This window comes from Syngnathus scovelli, chromosome 17, assembly GCF_024217435.2.
Source record: "Syngnathus scovelli strain Florida chromosome 17, RoL_Ssco_1.2, whole genome shotgun sequence".
NCBI classification, from domain to species: domain Eukaryota; kingdom Metazoa; phylum Chordata; class Actinopteri; order Syngnathiformes; family Syngnathidae; genus Syngnathus; species Syngnathus scovelli.
In genome coordinates this window covers 8,516,459-8,534,088 of record NC_090863.1, presented here as the reverse complement: position 1 = coordinate 8,534,088, position 17,630 = coordinate 8,516,459, and the positions used below count along the sequence as shown (strand labels likewise).

The 17,630-nt window shown below is 44.5% G+C and overlaps 1 protein-coding gene across 3 annotated transcripts in view; it reads right to left on the bottom strand.

Annotated features, from left to right (window-relative positions):
- LOC125985185 (netrin-G1) overlaps positions 1–8,734 on the bottom strand; it is a 36,860-nt gene extending 28,126 nt beyond the window's left edge. Inside the window, exons 1-2 of one of the 3 annotated variants that reach the window (XM_049747813.2) lie at positions 8,492–8,734; positions 3,974–4,448 (exon numbers count right to left, since the gene is read on the bottom strand). In XM_049747813.2, the coding sequence (XP_049603770.1) occupies positions 3,974–4,216 (243 nt within the window). In that variant the 5' untranslated portion in view covers positions 4,217–4,448; positions 8,492–8,734. Of the gene's footprint in view, positions 1–3,973; positions 4,449–7,907; positions 8,202–8,491 lie in introns of those variants that run through there. The other 2 variants (XM_049747811.2, XM_068653541.1) reach the window with 2 other exon arrangements.
- Between the last annotated feature and the right edge of the window lie 8,896 nt (positions 8,735–17,630).

The following is a 17,630-nucleotide window of genomic DNA, read 5'->3' as shown; positions in this document are numbered from 1 at the left end:
TCCTTGCATAAGCCATCCATCTTTGTATTTACAACCGGCCAAGAATTAACCTGTCACACGTAACTGCGAATAATGGCGACATATCACCTGTCAAGCTGCTCACCTCATCCACGGTGCCCAACCTCAGGCCGGGATATTATGCATCATCAGTTGACAGAAAACAAGGCAGAGGGAAATTAAAAAGCGAGGCGGCAGACAAAAGACTTGGCAGGCGAGTGAAAGCGTAAACGACGCTTCCCTTTACCTCCCCCTGTTGGTGTCGGGGGACATGTCACGTGTCACCGCGGTGTCTCGGCGGGCAGCCGTGCGGCAATGATGCGCCGGGCATTGCTAGTTCAGGACAGAGTCAAGGGCGGCGGGGTGACGGCCTGCTAAACGCTCCAACTGTTTGCCGTCTTCAAACAAACATGGATGAGTGAATCTTGCCTGGTGGCGGGCGGGGCGTTGCTAAACTGATTTAGCGAGCACTTGAAAGTGTGACACTCGAGAGCATGGTTGTGACCCCGTCATCATAAAAGTAACAGCGAAAGGGTTCGAGTTTTTTTTCTTTTCCTTTTCGGTTTGTCTACTGCAGTGGTTCCCAAAGTGGGCGGTACCGCCCCCCTGGGGGCGGTGGAAAGATCTGGGGGGGCGGTGAGGACGAAGGGGGCGGTAGGGGGGCGGTGAGGACGAAGGGGCGGTGGGGGGCGGTGAGGACGAAGGGGCGGTAGGGGGCGGCAGTCCGAAGTCAGAAGTTGAAGGGGGCGGTAGGGGGGCGTCAGTCCGAAGTCAGAAGTTCGAACGTTTGTTTGACTACACGTGCAGTAGGACGAGTCAGTCGACGGTGGGGACGGACGACAATTTGTACACAACATGTGCGGTTGTGGGTGGACGGACGACAATTTGTACACAATATGTGCGGTTGGACGAGTCAGTCGACGGGGCGGGGGGCGCTAGGAATTCACTGGGGAGCCAAGGGGGCGCTAGTCTGAAAAAGTTTGGGAACCACTGGTCTACTGTGATGAGAGTCCTTTTGAGACATAGCGCCATATCATGACGACGTTTCACAGATGTTATGAAACGATAAGATCATAAAATTACGACATGTTATGAAACAATGCATTCCAATACCGTGCGATACTGTTCACTCCGATTACAAGACGTTAGTACAACAAGACAATACGATTTACTCGCACTACGATAAGATACGATTCATTCCGATTAGGATTCAATATGTTTCCTTCCCCAAAAAAAAGTTCATTCAACTTCCAAGAAAAAAAGTTGTAAAAGTTACACTTTTAAAAACATTTTTGCAAAACAATTGTTCTCTACCACTGAAGGAATATTTTGCAACTTTGACTATCTTGATTGCGTAAATGGCTTATATCAAAGCGTTTGCGGACAATTTATCACCTCTCGGTAAACACTCGCTTATTGATGCTCCCAGCAGACGCGGATCAACATTTATTTGGGTGGCCGCCGCTGGCCAACTGATTAACGTTATTTTGGTCTCTGCTTGATCCCCGAGGAAATATGCCTTTCTTTTGACGAGGGGGAGACATCAAAGTGAGCCGATAAATATCTGCAACCACGTAAACACTTCTCATCACAAGTACAACCATCCCCCTACTGAGGTGAACTGACACAGAAAACAATCAACCTTAAAGACTGAAGAGTTGATTTGCAAAAAGACGATAAAAGCCATTCTTCACGTGGATAAACGATAAATACGATGCAGTCTCCCGGCGGATTAGCGACGGCTCTCATCTCGTGTTTCCATCTCTAAGCCTCTGTGGGGGGACTGTGTGCCCAACTGGCAGCCTCCGCTCTTTCATCCATTCTTAGAGAACGGAATCAAGTTTAACGCCATTATCGGGATCCACTCGGCTAGATTCAAAAGACGCCGGAAGAGAAGCGCCCGACGCAGAAACACGCAGGATGACCGAACTCAAAGCCGGCGTTCGTTGGTTTATCTCCACGGGCAGATCTCGTATCCTCATTTGCCCTTTTGTCAACCACCAATCGTGATACTTGCCAACGTTGTCAAGTCACTTTTGAGAATGTCAAGTCACTTTTGAGAATACCCCTGCATTGAAACAAATGTATCGGTTTGATCGGCTCATTTGTTTCCAGATCGGTACTGCTGCAATATTAAACAGCCCTTCCACGGCGGACTCCATAAGTCATGACTATTTCAAGCACCGAAAAAAAATAGACGAGCTGACTGGAAGTGAAGACAGAGCAGGGTGATGATCCATCCAAGATTCTCTGACCGCACTTCACGCATCATTAAGTGAGGGAACGCAACCCCTCATTGGCGTGTTACTCTTGGCCTCCAGGTTCTCTCTTGACCAGATTTTTGTAAGATTTTGATTTGCATCTTAGGTGTTGTGCATTTGAATCAGTTTGTGCTCTGAATGGTTTTAGTTTGCGGTGTTCCTGTTTTGGTATTTTGGTCGATTCCTAATTCCTAAGGACTCTCATCTGGCAGCTGTGTTGCCCTTCTTTTTGTAAACCAGGAACTTTTATTTGGTTCTTCTGTGACTGCTGTCATGCATTTGAGTCCATCTGTTCATGCGGTTACTGCTTTTATTTGGATAGGTTGCCACTTTGTTCCCCTGACAGGACTTCCACTGTGTCTTCATCATTATGCAGCACCGCAAGCTGTCTCGTCTATCCCCCGCTAAAGCTCGGAGCTACTTAATTTTTGTCTGCCGTTTGTTTTGATGTAAACCTCAGCACGTCCCTTCTCTCTCCCCCGCTATATCCGACAGTGGCATTAAACGTCTCAGTGCCATCTGGAGCCACCAGCACCAACGCGCTTCTTTTTAAACGCTTTTAATTGGTAAATATTTACGAGCGGGAGCTCTCGACGGGGCTTCGCTCGGAGCATGTTTTATGCGCCTCTGCGCTGCCCGACGCTGATGCCGTCTTTGATTAGGAGTGCAGATAAACACAACCTGTGGCTCCTCTGTTGACAATAGCCACTAAATAACCAATGAGACTCTCTTAAGGTCAAGCACTCTATTAGCAATGCTCTCTGTAATGCGCGGCAGCGCAGTGCTTCGTCTCGTGGCTTTTTTTTTGGGGTGTATCCGTGATGACCAAGAGGAACATTTTAAATTTACAACAGGGGTCCGGGCAAGTTGTCTGCATGCTAGATTTTAGCATTGAAAGTTTTCATTTTATTGGGGCTAAAGATGTAACAGCCAATGAATATTTAGTGATTTACCTATATGTTAGCATCACATTTCTTCTACATGGGAAGATTTGAAATCCATAGGCTCCCATCTTACCTTCTCGACTCGTGTTGCTTATATTTATGCAGGCCACACATCAGCGCAGCACAGAATTTGTCTGCCTGAACCTTGATTAAATTCCTAAAAATTGCACTATATCATCTGCGCCACAACTTAGACCTGCTTTCAGCTGATCTAAAGTTTAGTGTACTTCCAGGTACTAAATGTCCAATGACATACAGATTCTTTTTTTAATGCATGCACTTCTTTTTAATAGTTTGAGGGTCACTAAATTTAACCACTGACATCAGTGATGCTCACCTTTCTTTGCCTCATCTTGAGAAGTTTACCACCTTGCTTTCTCTGGCATCAACCCTACAAATCTCATCTACATGCCTGTCTAAGCTTTACTCCAATCTTGCATCACACGCTATTCTTCTCCACTAACATGGCACCTTAAATGTAGCTAAATGTTTGGGTGGCATCTTTCGACATGACTGAGCTTGAATAGCGGCGTTCCACGTCAAATACTTTGCTAAAAAAATTGCGATTGGTGTCTCGGCAGGGGTTCAAAGTATTTGCTGGCTTTGTGTAACTCATGTGCAACCACCCGTGTGCACTTCAGGGCTTTGGCATGTTCATTAATCTCCATTACTGGAAACAACAGTCCACCCGGCGTGCCCATGACCCGCCACACCGGCATCCTCATTCGTCTCCATCAGGGCCGCTTGCGTTCGTTCGAGCTCGTCACTTACCAGAGCGCAGTAGGTTTCCGGCGGATCCCCGCATGTGATGTTGGGCGGGTCGAGGGCTACCCGCAGGTACTTTGTCATGTCGGTGGCTTCAGGCTGACAGGCCATGTAGTCCCACGCTAGGCCTTCCTCCGTGTAGATCTGCGACTTGCACACGTCATAGTGTCCCCAGGCCGCGGGGTAATGTTGCATGGCGTAGGCCACACTGCCATAGTACAGGGCAAGCAGGGCGACGCTCAAAATCATCTTTCTCTTCTATTTTTGCTTAAATAGTCACAAAAATGGGTCTCGGGTTGACTTAGACGAGCCCCAATGTTGTCAACTGCTGCAACATCCTTTCTGTGATTAGCCTCCTCGTGGCCACTTGACCAACAAGTGTGCGGACGGGTCAACGGTCAAATGTGAAATGCTAAGAGGCCGTCAAATTTGACGGTTTGAGCTCCCCGTGCTGGTGTTTGGACCCACGAGCGACGCCGTCCTAGGGGAGAGAAGAAAAAAGATTTTGGTTACATGTTTGTTTGTGCTGTGACTTTGTAACGCCCAACGTAATCCCTATTTATTACAACGTATATGTTCGACACACACAAATACACACTCGGGCTTCAAACAATGTCAAAGCTGACAAAGTAAATTGATTTGATGTTCACCCTGGTACGCCTCTCTTATAACCCGGCTTCAAATCAGAGGATACAATTCAAGTGGAGGCCGAGAGCCGCAAAGCCCAATCTCTCTGTGATTTTCATACAAAGGGGTTTATTTCCATCTGCCCAAGTCACTGCATTTAACTTATTGCTTTTTCAAACTGCTGCCTTGTCGCCAATCGCCGCCGCCCTACGAGCCTCGCCAGGCATTTGGGGAAATATTGAAGTCAAATAGCGAGACAGAAACGGTCTCTTTGAGGGATTGTACTTTTGGTGGCGGAGCCATCGCAAGTCATCAGTCAAGACGGCTAACCGCTAACGGCGCCTGGCAGCTGTCTGCCGCAAAGTCAGGACGACGGCTAAAATCCAAAAATAGGAGTGAAGAACCCGAGATGTTGATGACCGATATGTTAATATGCGCCTTTAGAAAAAAAAAAGTTGTAAATGCCAGGCTTTGATCTGAGGAGGCATCCTGGGAAGGCACCCCCGTACATTTCATAACGCGTGACTTTCATTACAAAGACAGGCAAATTAAGTAGCAGCAGCAGGGTGGCGGGTGGCGGCTGCAGCCCGCTTCCTCAATCCCACCACCCCCATCTGATTTTTTATTTAATAGGGAACACGGCAAGCTAATAAGCAGCAGCAAATGGCGCTAACCAAGGGAATATTGCTTTGATGGCAACGTGAGATTGAAATGGAAGATGAAAGACAGGTGTCAAGTATTCAACCGTGCCTCTGCAAAGTGCTCCGATACTGATTCTTTAATGAGGTGATATATTTTCATGACTGTATGTGTACAACTTTACTTCCATTGGTAATGTGTGGCTATTTCTCAAAAATCCGCCCCCCCAAAAAATGTAATCGCAAATTCCGACAGTTCCTCGATATCATATAAGTTCAATGTACGCAAACAGATGTCAAATGCGCACTATGTTAAAAGTAAAAAAAATATTAAGCTTGAAAAAAAAAAATGTGATAACACCCTCCCAAAAACAAACGTTAAATGTAATACTGCAAGGTCACAGTTATCATGGCGTGAGGAGCTGTCGCATTAAATCGTACCGAGTCCACTTACGCACCGAGTGGCAAGTCGAATCTCATAAAAAGTCATTTGACGGGGAAAAAGATGCGGTAAGATTCTATAATAAAAAGTCATCAATATTAGAGCAGCTGTCAGTATGCAATGAGCGGAGGGATGTTAGATGACCACCTCACCTCGCAAGCCCTCCACACTCAGTCGCTTTCACTTGTTTTTTTTCAAGCCAGTGAAACACCGCCTTGTATGTCCAGTTGTGTGTGTGTGTTGGGGGGGGGGGGGGGGGGGGGCACAGTCTCCAAGCGTGGACATGTGTTTAAAGTCAGCGGGCGGCCAAAAGCCCCCCTGTCGGCTTCCACCAGACGACCAGAGCTCGTTTATTGGATTCAGTGTTCTTAAAAAAACAAAAACCATGCCTTTGATTCTTTTTTTTCAGTTTGTCTGAATGCATGCCAATGATATCGCGTCTGATCATTGACTTCCATGTGAATGAAGCAGCAATGTATCCATCCCAATCTGATCTCGTAAGCCTCACCTTCTCAACATGAGCTCAGAAATCGAGTTTGCTATCAAAGTCTGTATTTTGTTCCTTGCTGAGTTGGAATAGTTCCACTTCAAACCTACAGGGGGAGTTCGGGAGTCAAAACAGCTGTACGATCGCATCCAAATTGAATCAACCTCAAAACAAATCAAAAGCCTCCATTCCAAGTATGGCTGATCTTTGTATGGAACACCTGCTCGGTTTGCGAAACGTGCCGCCACATTTCCACTGGACGCCGGAGCCAACAGGCGCCCTCGGCCCCCATCGTCCGCTATGAGTCACAGCGGGATGGGTTGGCAGTCACTAGCATGTCTGCGCTGGCACATGTTTGTGATTGTCTTTCTCCTTCTGTAGCCCCCCCACACATCCCCCTGCCACCTCCTCCTCTTTCATGTCTCCTTGTTAGAGTGAGATGTAACCTTGCTGAAGCACTACAAATAATACAAATATCGTGCACGTTAGCTCACTTTTCATTTGCAAGAAAGGGGAGACAACGTGAGGAACACCCGCCCGCTAGCAGCCGGCTTTTACTCACGCACTACTACTCTCCCGTGACCGCATAAAAAAAGCGCAGAGCACATGATTGGCATTCATGTAACATTCATGCAACCGTACAGACAGACAGCAGAAATAGTAAATAACTCAGGAGACTCTTTCTCACTGGACATCCAAGCTGGCTTTCCCCCCAGCTGCTTTGTGGGCGGTTGAAGTCGACCTGTGAATTTTCCGCCGATCGGAAGAGAGACCGAACGCCACCTGTGTGTAAGGTGGCGTGAGCTGAATGTGAAGATTGTAAACGCTCCAATCGTCTCTATCCTGGACGTTGTCGCCGACGCCACTACCGATCTCTTAGCACACGTCCACGTGATCGCACCTTGACGATGTGGCTGAGGTCAGAGAGTTCACCAGCATGGTGACATGCTTCATCACGATGGGCGTTTCTTTGTCACTGTAGCGGCTAACGATCTCAAAACAACTTATCCTCAGCAGACATAAGCGATGCGGGCAATAGTTTGATGAATCGGAATTCGTCCAGGTTTTCATAGACAATAATAGACTTTTTTATCAATTCTGTCATGATAGACATGTTCACTCAATTTCATGTCAATTCTTAAGACTGGCGTAAGGGGTGCTTTCATTTCAAAATATTTTTTTTCTAATTTAAGAAGAAGAAAAAAAGACATGCTCCACTCACTTCACATGGTATAAGGGGGGGGGGGGGCATCTGCTTCTGATTGGGGCTCATTTGGTGAATTACCTTGTTTGAGTTTTGGAAAGAACCCTGAAATCCACCCCTAAATGTTTACTTTAATCCAAAATAGCCCACAGCCTGGTAAATTTAGAGCATACGTCCTTAAGACCTTTTTTTTGCGTCCTGTTATGATGCACACATGCACCCAACCATGTCAATCGTCGACCCTGGGATTGACCTCGCCACCTCTATTTTTCTTTGGGGGGGGGGGCAGTTGGGTGGGAATGCGACTTTCTGGGGACCCCTGAAATAAATGTTTTAAACCAGGATCCAAAATCCTCAGACACATGTTGAAAAATTAAAAACCGAACTGATCATGGAGGAAAAAAAAGAGAAGCGCTGTATCAAATTAAACGATAACCAAACCCTTTAATTCATTTTAAATCTATTTATTTCTTAACATCCTGCGTAAAACACCAGCATCATTCAGGTTGCAGAAAAACCTACAACGTGGAGAAAATACTCACGTTCAACAAGTTATCCAGCCGTGAAAATGGAATCAGTCTTCCTTTTTGCAACTTTTAACACATTTCCAGCATTTCTGGCGCGCGCCGCCGTACTGAGCTGTGCATGCGGACGAGGACGCACTTTGCGCTGCAAGAACGCTGTTGCTTGCTCTTTTGCGTCACAAAAGCACCTTGAATGTCTTTAAAAGTCCATTCTTTATTTATTTTTCTTGTTGAGAAGATGAGATTCGGTGCAACTGCTCAGCTTGTTGCACTGCAAGAGAAACAAGTGACAGGCTGGCGCTCCAAAATACTGAGGCAGTCTCCGTCTTTTTTTTTTTTTCTTCTTCTTTTTTTTTGTGTCCGCCGGGTCCTAAAGGTAACACCTGCCGCATTTTGCGCGTGAAAATGATCTTGAAACTTGCAGTAACTCATAAGAGAGACGCGCGTGTCGTTGGAAAAGATGATTCATTGCGTAATTACGCACCTATCGATACCGTTTTGATTAAAGTTAACGAGGCGAACACGCTTTTGCATTCTGTCTTAAATGCAGCGGAAGAGACGAAAAAGATGAAATTGCAGATATGCGAGAACATTGATCTTACCTTCCATTAGTATGGAGGTGAAGCGTGTTAAGAAATAATCCGGGTACAAGCGGGTGTAATCACCGGCCGACCGCGTTGCAGCGCGCACTGCCAGAGTACAGCAGTCAATGTTGGCTGGGTGGGCTTCACCTCAACCCCCCTCCCCCCTCCCCTCCCTGCCGGCGAGAAGTCGTGGATGCTTCACCTCCTCCTCTTCCTTCTCCTCGTTTCTTCTTTTTCCGCGGGGCGCTAAAAGTAACCGCGCGACAGCTAGGTCGCTAATAATGCCACAGTAGGTGTGAAGGAGGTCGGGTGGGGGGGTCTGTCGCTCCAAAAGCCCGCAACCAGCTGTGATTGGCTCCTGTGAGAGACAAAGATCCTCAAGATAATTATAGTAATTCATTATTTATAATCACAGACTTTGTTACTCAAGAGTATTGCAAATTAAAACGTCATTAAAACTAATATCCAGCTGGACACAGCTTTGGTCTTTTTCAGCTGATTTTTTTTTTTTTTATTAGACTTGCCGTCCAAAATTTCAGTTATTATACATCCAAATAATATAAAACAAGGAGAAATACACTTTGTGCACATTTTGTGGTGAAAACAACGATATAACGTTGCTTTTAAATCCACTAGCCTGATGTTAACACATAATGGGAAGCTGCACAAATATTCTAACAAATTGCATCTAACCACTAGCGGAGCTAGAAGGGGGGCCGGGCCATGAGGGTATTGACTTTTTTCTATTTTTCTGGGACTTTTTCTCAACATTTCTACCTGTCATTGATTCTTCATCAGTGTGTTCTGAAGATTTTTTGGGGGGTTTGTTCCTTTTTTTAATTTGTTTTGCAGCACCCCTGAGATATAAATACTGCAGCTTACATGGTCGCTAACTTTAGCTGCGACAAGCTACATAAATTAAATTTAAAACCTACCATTGTAAAGATAGTAACAGAACACAAAGACGGCCTCAAATACACGACAATAGGATCCCAATCAATAATCATTCATCATAAAAAGTAATAAGAGCAGTAAGGACGTATTTCATTTGTGATTTTATGTCATCGCATTGCTTATTACGAGCTGCCATCACACCTCGCACAGTGAGCCAGCTGATTATCTCTCGAACGCTTCACATTCTTTATTGATTTGTTGCCAATTCAAATGCTGAGAAAGACTTGCTTATCAAAAGAAGTCACAATGACATTTTTTCTTATTGTAGTCGTTGTTTTAGGTGTGGTGGCAGAGGTGTCAGTAGTGCTGCTCGAATGACGAGACGCATCTCCTCTGAGGAAAAAGTGCTGGGGCACAGAGCGAAAGCTGCTCTTGAAATTCCCATTAACTCCTTCCTCCTAGACCCACGCATGATTCAGCTCGCTCATGTTGCTTAGATGTATGCACAGAGGTACACATACCATTGATTTAAAAGATGTATACGATACAATAGGCACAGAAGATGGACTCAAGCCGAGTGTTCTATAACAGAAACGCTAACAGGAAGTATAAACCTACCAAAATAAAATCTGTTATCGCACAGAGGAACTAAATCAAAATCTTTTGTTTACAAAGTTGATTCATCCCACCTCCGAGTCATATCAGTAACGCAAACAGGAAGTGGAACCCTATCAAAATAAAACAAAAGCACAGATGAACTCAAATATCTGAGACAAACCAAAGTCCCTTTTTCACTAAAAGTTGGTCAAAAGTGACTCAGATCATTCAGATACTCCCATCCTGCTCCAATATGAATCAGTTCAAGAAATTGCAGTCAAATGAAATTGCTAGGATGTACATTAGTGTCCTACAATCATTTCTTTCACTGTCATCTGGACGCGGCAACTCGCATTTCCAGTGTCAAAGGCAAGGTGACGAGATGACAGTGAGTCTGCTGCAAATCCTGTTGCAAGCATTACGTTTTGTTTTCAATATCCCCCGTGACCGACTCAAATTAAAGCATCCGCCACTGTAAAGGCTGTGCAATTTAAAATCCGGTTAGTCACTCCCCCTTTTTGTCGATTGGTTTGGTCCCTGATAACAAATGTTTGATGGATTGATGTAAACAAAAGAAAATATTAAATAATTGTCATCAACAATGACAATTTGACAAGCACGTACATAGTGTTAGCTTGGTGGTCATCTGCGTATGTTTCACCAGTTGTTTTCCTTCCGATCTGGGCTGCTGTCTTCTTGATAAAAACAGCTTTAGCAGTCATGCGCGACTACACTTGCTGAAGATAAGCAACCCGAGAGCCCACAGAAAATGTTTGGCTCCGTCTTATCGCTGTTGTTTCGGCACCGTTGGTCATTTCACAGCAGTCTTGGTACCTCGTATTCTCTGTCTGTTTTTTTTTTTTTTTTTAACACAACGGGGCGAGAGAAGCGAATGTCAGGTATTTAACTTAACACCTCACACTAGCATCATTCTGGCTGTGTTGCTGCGTACAAACGGTGAAAATACTTGGTCGCACAATCCCGTGTCACAACAGGGAAAAGTCAGCGTTAGGTGTTAAACTTCACACCCTTGTCCCGCGGTGTGGGCATTGATCATTTACACCAGTATTGTCCCAACTCTGCCACCTTCATATCATAGTCCCACCATTTTTGAAACCCAAAAAAATGGCGGAAATATTCCATTCCGTGTCCATCATTTATCGTCCCACACTAGCGTACATCTCGTACGGGCATGGCAGGCAACATTCTTTTTACTCATTTAAAAACGTAATGCCCAATTTATTTTTATCCGAGCCATGTAACTCAATCCACGCGCTGGTCGTCCACTCAATCGATGAATCGATTTTGCTGCCATCCGCCGCTTCTCTCCCCTGTGCGGGCTTCCGATGGCAGCCAAGGTCCGGCAGGTATTTAGGCTTTCAACGGCTCGTGGTAATGTGCTTCATAGTGCAACTCAGGTCTCCTTAATTCGTTTAGCCAAGTCCACCGAAGTAGAGTGGGCCGCGTCTGTAAAATCCATCAGCTGCTCAGACAATCCTTATGATCCTGAAGATTCATAAACCCAGCGTCGTTTTTGTTTATTCGTAGAGGAAGGAATTCTTACACTTTCACTTTTAAATTTGATGTTACCTTCCTCGCCAAGGAGAGCAAGCCTTGTAACAAGTCCCTCGACTCCACCGACTTATAGAGTCACGCTACTAACACTCGTGCACGTACATGCTAACACGGGAGGTGACAGACGAACGCCTCAGCACAAGGAAAAAGTGTGAGGTGCGAATGTCTACCTTGTGTTTGTTAATCACCCCCTCCAAAATTCTTGCCCTAAACTTTCAACACACTATTTACAAAACAACTTTGTAATATTTCAACACTGGAGGGTGTTTTACTATAATTCCGTTCTTGTTTTTTTTTTTTTTTTTTGGCGGGGGGGTTTCTTTTATAACGCGCCATTGTGTTCCCTGCCGCCAACACGTCCTGGAGGTGAAGTGAAATCTCAGACGCTTCCCCGGTGACTGGAAACACGGGCTAATGGCATTGCTTGAGGCCTGCCCGGGCCAAGCTTGTCAATACCATTTCCCTTACGCTTCTCCCGCTTGCCACTTCCCATCTGGAGCCAATTCGTGAGCCGCGAGGTCAACGGCTGACTCCACATCACACTTAGCCATGCTCGACACACACACGCACACACACGCATTCACTCCTCCCATCCGTCCTTTTGCTCTGCTGAGCCTTGCTTCGTTGTGACAGGTTCGGCACTACATCACCGGCAACATTTTCTTTAGTGTAAACATGAAAACAGTATGAATCAAAGTAAAGTTGCAAATATCGACAGTAGTAATGAAAACAGTTTGAATAAGAGAAAAATGAAAAAATATATCTTTTGCACATTTTCAATCTTATCTGTCGCTACAAGTTTGTGGCGGGAAAAGAAATGAATGAAAGGCGATTATTAAGGTAGAGTAATCTATTAAGAGTGAAGGAATCAAAATGAAATAGCTCCCAGTCAAAAAATAAATCTAACTTGACCGCAGATCATTTCACATAATAAAATGGCTACAAAGGCCAAGCCACCCAAAAAAAAAAAAAAAAAAGGCCCTCATTTCCAAGCCGCAGCCCTCAAGGCCCTTATTTGCAAGCCCGAGCCGACTTAGTGACCCACAAACGTGCGCCGAAGCCCAAGGTAGATGCGCTGCCACATATCAGGCAGCCAAACAGCAGGAGGCTGTCACTGCGTAGCTTGAGGGGCTTACGCCTTGAACCACCACCCCCGCCTCCCTCCCATTTCCAGTCAAGGGTGCATATTCATGGTGCTCTTTTGCTCTGCTTCACCGCTGAACTGTTCATCCAACTCCCAAAGGGTGAGCTGAGCGCCAGAAACCATGAATTCCAAGTACTCTGATTGGTCCATACCTTACCTCAAGGTGCTCAAACACAGAGAAAATTCTCCTCTTTCTGTCTTTATTTTTACTGTTGGCGGATGTCATCAATAACTAGCAGGAGAAAAAAAAGATCCATATATGTAACACGTCAGCATATTCTCACTCAAGTCTGCCAAGTTATCATTAGTAGGTGAGAAGCAAAAATGTTGCAAATTGCCAGACCCTCCCAAATCCACACTGGCACTTTGGCTGTTTTATCGGACCCCCTCTGCTGCCTTCTAAGCTGTTAAACACATTTATCAAGAGATGCGCAAAAAAGCAATTACCTAAACTTGCTGTCGCACATCAGCAAAGGTAACGGAAACACTTAATGCCATCGCATTTATTTATTTTTTTTTTGCTTGACCCCCAGAGAAAGTGATAAAGTAATAAAATGTTGTTTATAAAGAATTTTCGAGCTTGTTGTCGTGAGAATTCGGTGGAGTTTCTGTTAAACAAGGATTAAAGATTTGTTGAAAACTTCACGTCATGAGAATAATTTACCTGTACTACTCTTAAAATCATGACATATAAATAAATTAACATCTTTAATTAATAGTAAGACTCACTAACAATATACACTCATAAATATTTTTGTTAAGATTTACCGCAACTAATGTTAGCAGTAGGAGCGAAATCCAAATGTGACTTTGGCTAGCCAACCGTGACTAAGCTATACGACAAAAAATAACAGCAAAATTGTCAAAGTTCTAAAATCCTCTGTTGCCAAAATGAACTGCGGCTAACGGTAGCAACAGGAGCCACATGCTGCTTCACCAGACATGACGTTTGTTCAGTAGATGATGCCTCGCAGGTGGAAGAAGATAAAAAGATGCAACAGCTGGGGTGGGGAGGGGATGCCAATCTTGTAATTTCACTAAGTGACTCATCAAAGATAGCCTTTTAATCCTCCAAAACAGCACTAGGAATACACACGCACACACAAACTCTTTTGATCAGAAAAATGAGGCCAGTGCCGGGAGAGCCTCCAGAGGGAGACTAAAATCCATTTTGGGGGATTTGAAGTCAATTGTGGGAATGAAAGGATCAAACTTATTTGTCTGACGCGAAGCCCCTGTGGTGATCTCATTCGATGAAATGCGCACACAAAAAAAAAACAGGGACCACTGCTGGCAAAGTCTGGGATTTCTCCACCTTTGAATTTCCATCCATCCTAAACTTATGATCAAAACCCAAAGAGGCATTTTCCATAGCATTTCCATCGTACCTCCACTTTGACTTTGCGGATTATATTGTGTCATCCTGTTAATTTGCCAAGTGGCTTCGATTGTGGCTTCTATCCAGTGATAAAAACAAATTTTTAATTTATTTTGAAAGTGGGATTGTGACAAAACAATATCTCACTGTTATTAAAAGGAAGATATTTGATATTTTCATGAGTTGACACACATGATTTGCCTTTGCGGGCCACATAAAATAATGTGACGGGCCAGATCTGGCCCTCAGACCTTGAGTTTGATACCTGTGCCCTAAACACTTCATCGTCATGCCTTCTTTACTTTCCATAGCATTAATGTCACGCGTAAATCTTGGATTGCGGGATTAATGTCAATCCCGCACAAACAACGCCTTCTGGAACGATAACGTCCAGACGCTCTTTGCATGTCAATTCATGTCCCCGATTTTACCTTTTTAAGCAGAACACGGGGGCCGATAGGCCGGAGATGAAGGTGTCCCTGTTCATCACATGGGATATTTATCACGATCCCTCGCCAATTCCCCCATCAGCATTTAGGGAGAACGCGTAGGACCGCCCGCGGGAATGAGGCAACATCTAATGACACGAAATGAAAAGCGGCGTGGCGAGGCCGCTCTCTGATTGCTCCACTGCGGTTACGACGGCTCGCTCTCGACTTCCCGGTGCCGATCACTTGCAGCCCGGTCTGCCTGGTCATAAATAATGCAGCCTCCTCCACCACCGCCGCCCAACAAACACCTCCACCGAGGAGAGGCAGCCTGCATTGCAGATTCTCGGAATGACAAAGGTGACTTCAAGGAGCCACAATGAGGGGGAAGAAAAATAAATAAATATATTTAAAAAAAACACACACAGGAAGCTATTCGTTTGAGGCTGGTGTTTACAAACCTGGATGAAGTGACGGGCACGTGTCGGGATGCCGTAGGAATACACAATGCCTCAGATTTCAGGGCGGAAAAAAATGATGTAGAGATGCACTGACAAGTTGTTGATAAACACTCCGGAAAATATTCCAAAATAATATAATAATAAAATAATATGGCGGCGTCCTACTTTTCACAACTTTTCCGACATCAGTACATACGGTGATCCCCCGCATCGTCATCGTTACTAAAATTTCAATCTCAATTTGGGTTACAAGCGCCGTTCGGTGGCAGCGAACTCATCTCCACTCACTTCACAGCAGGCGACGGTTTGGCAGACTTTGAACAATTCTTGGTAGAATGGCTTCATTTCACTCCCAGTTGTCAAAGGGACGAGGCGGAAAATATGTCGCGAGGCGAGACCCGATTCATTTTCTTGTAATGACTTTTTCTTTTCATTCCGCCAGCTACGACTTCATAAACGTTTACAACTTGCTCTGACGAGCTCCACCAGATTAAAAAAAACACCAAGTGTCATGGCGGCGAGCGGGTAATTAGCGGCTAACGATAAGCTATTAGACCTTTATGGGCCCACTTATAAACGCCGCCGTGTCGCGGATCTGCAGCTGTTTATCGCCTATTTGTCGGTTCACCGGAACCCAGGGGAGGAATTCCCAACACGTGTAGAGAGAAAGTCGGTTTAATAATCTTGCTTTATTTATTTATATCTATAAATACAGTAGAGCTGTTGTGTAGTGATTCTTCTGTACTGTTTCACAAATAATGTAGCCACATTGACTATTTTTTATCTGCACTTGGTTTGTTAAAACAAAATAACAGCAATTGGCTTATGAGTCCTTATTTTGTGATATGATAAATGATTTAGCCGGCTGATTTTGACCTTGACTCCCCACTCAATTATTTAACGTTTTGTCCACTGGGTTTATGAAAACAAAGTGACAGCAATTTCCTTGTAGGTAGAAAATCACAATGCAATGCTACTTCTTCGCCAGAAGCCCAAAATGTGTCGTATGTTAGCATATTTTATTTGAACTGTCGCTGAAATAATTATGTAAATTACCAACGTTTTTTTAAAAAACAACTTCTAGGGTAACTTTTATTATTGGGCGCCAGGGAGCTATCTCGTATTAATAATCACCTCAATAATAGCCTCTAATTAGATGCCATAATTAGGGAGATTGTGCGGAATAAATTGAATTAATGTGGCAGCCGAACCTTGTGCTGTCACGCTGACTTTCTAGTAAAATGCAACGAATATGTTCTTGTTTATAAAGAGATAAATTAGTGCAATCTCTTAATAATATTTTAGTTAATGAAGCATGTGGCGCATTACCAAATGTTCCTAATTATCAATTGTGTGTTTGGCTTTTTGTTGAAAAGCCATTTTGATTGGTATCATCTGTGACTACTGTCGTTCCTTTGAGTTATTCTGTAGTTTTATTTTGGTAGGTTTCTACTTCCTGTTTTGTTCTTTTATAGGATCCTCGATTGGAATCAAGTATTGGCTGACTTTTCAGAAACAATTAACTTTGATTTGAGTTGTGTATTTTTAGCTGATAAGTGGTTTTATTTTGGTATGCATTTCGACTTCCTTTTTTGTCGTCGTCGGTGTGGAGCAATTTGTTGACTTTGATTCAGATTTTTTGTGGTTTTATTGGAGTCGTTTTCTACTCCCTAATTTTGATGGTCTTTTCTGTGACTTGTGCCGTGCGTTTTATTTGAGTCTGTTCCTGTTTTGTTCCTTTTTACTCAGGCCGGTATTGAGCACTTTCATTTTTATTTCTGCTCTGTAAAATCTGTCCTTGCCTTTCATTTTCATCATGTCACTCTCTGCAAAATATCAATACTTATCATTTCTATTATGCACATGTATACTTTGTTTTGTGCAGCGTGCAAGCAGAGGGTGACATGATGAAAGCAGTAGCAGGTGGGCTCCATTTCGAAGCCCTCGATAGACCCACCGAGAGGCAAATCAAACGGCCGAGCCTCCATTTCCTCCGCGCCATGGTGGATGGGGATGCCGGCGGGTTACGGCTTGTTGGCCACTGAGGAATTCCCGCCTCTCTGATGTGATTTGGAGGCGGGGAGATGTGTGTAGAGGGGGGGGGGCTTGCTGGGATTTCTCCAACTGACCCTGCAAACTCTGAACTGCTGAGGTGTGAAGTGTTGGCTCCATAGTGGACGATTGTATTCGTATCACTGCTGCTATGACGACTGAATTCTCGAAAACTTGTAATTATAATAATGAAAAGATCTTGTCATGGAGATAGTTTGGGTCCAAATATGTAAGCCTGTGACATTCAATGATGGAGATCCAGCACTTTGGTTGAACATCATGGACAATATTTGATCAAGTCAGCGGTGACGTGAGACTTTTGGCGGAAGTCTTCATCGCTGGAGCGTGGGCCTGACTGACTGTGTGTCGCACCGGAGCCTGAATGATTTATGCCTTTGTCATTTCTCATTTGCCCAAGCAAGGTGTCGTCGTTTTTTGTGTGTGTGTGTTGTGTACGCGAGTCAAGTCTGCAGAGACAAAGAGTTAAGGATGAAGAGAATACCCTTGAAGGAAATAGCAAAGTCAAGTTGGCAATTTCTCTCATTTTCCCCCCTATTTTTATTGTACACAATCATGTGACCCAAACAGAAGATTTTCCACCTTGTTCAGGGTTGTACATCTGACGTAT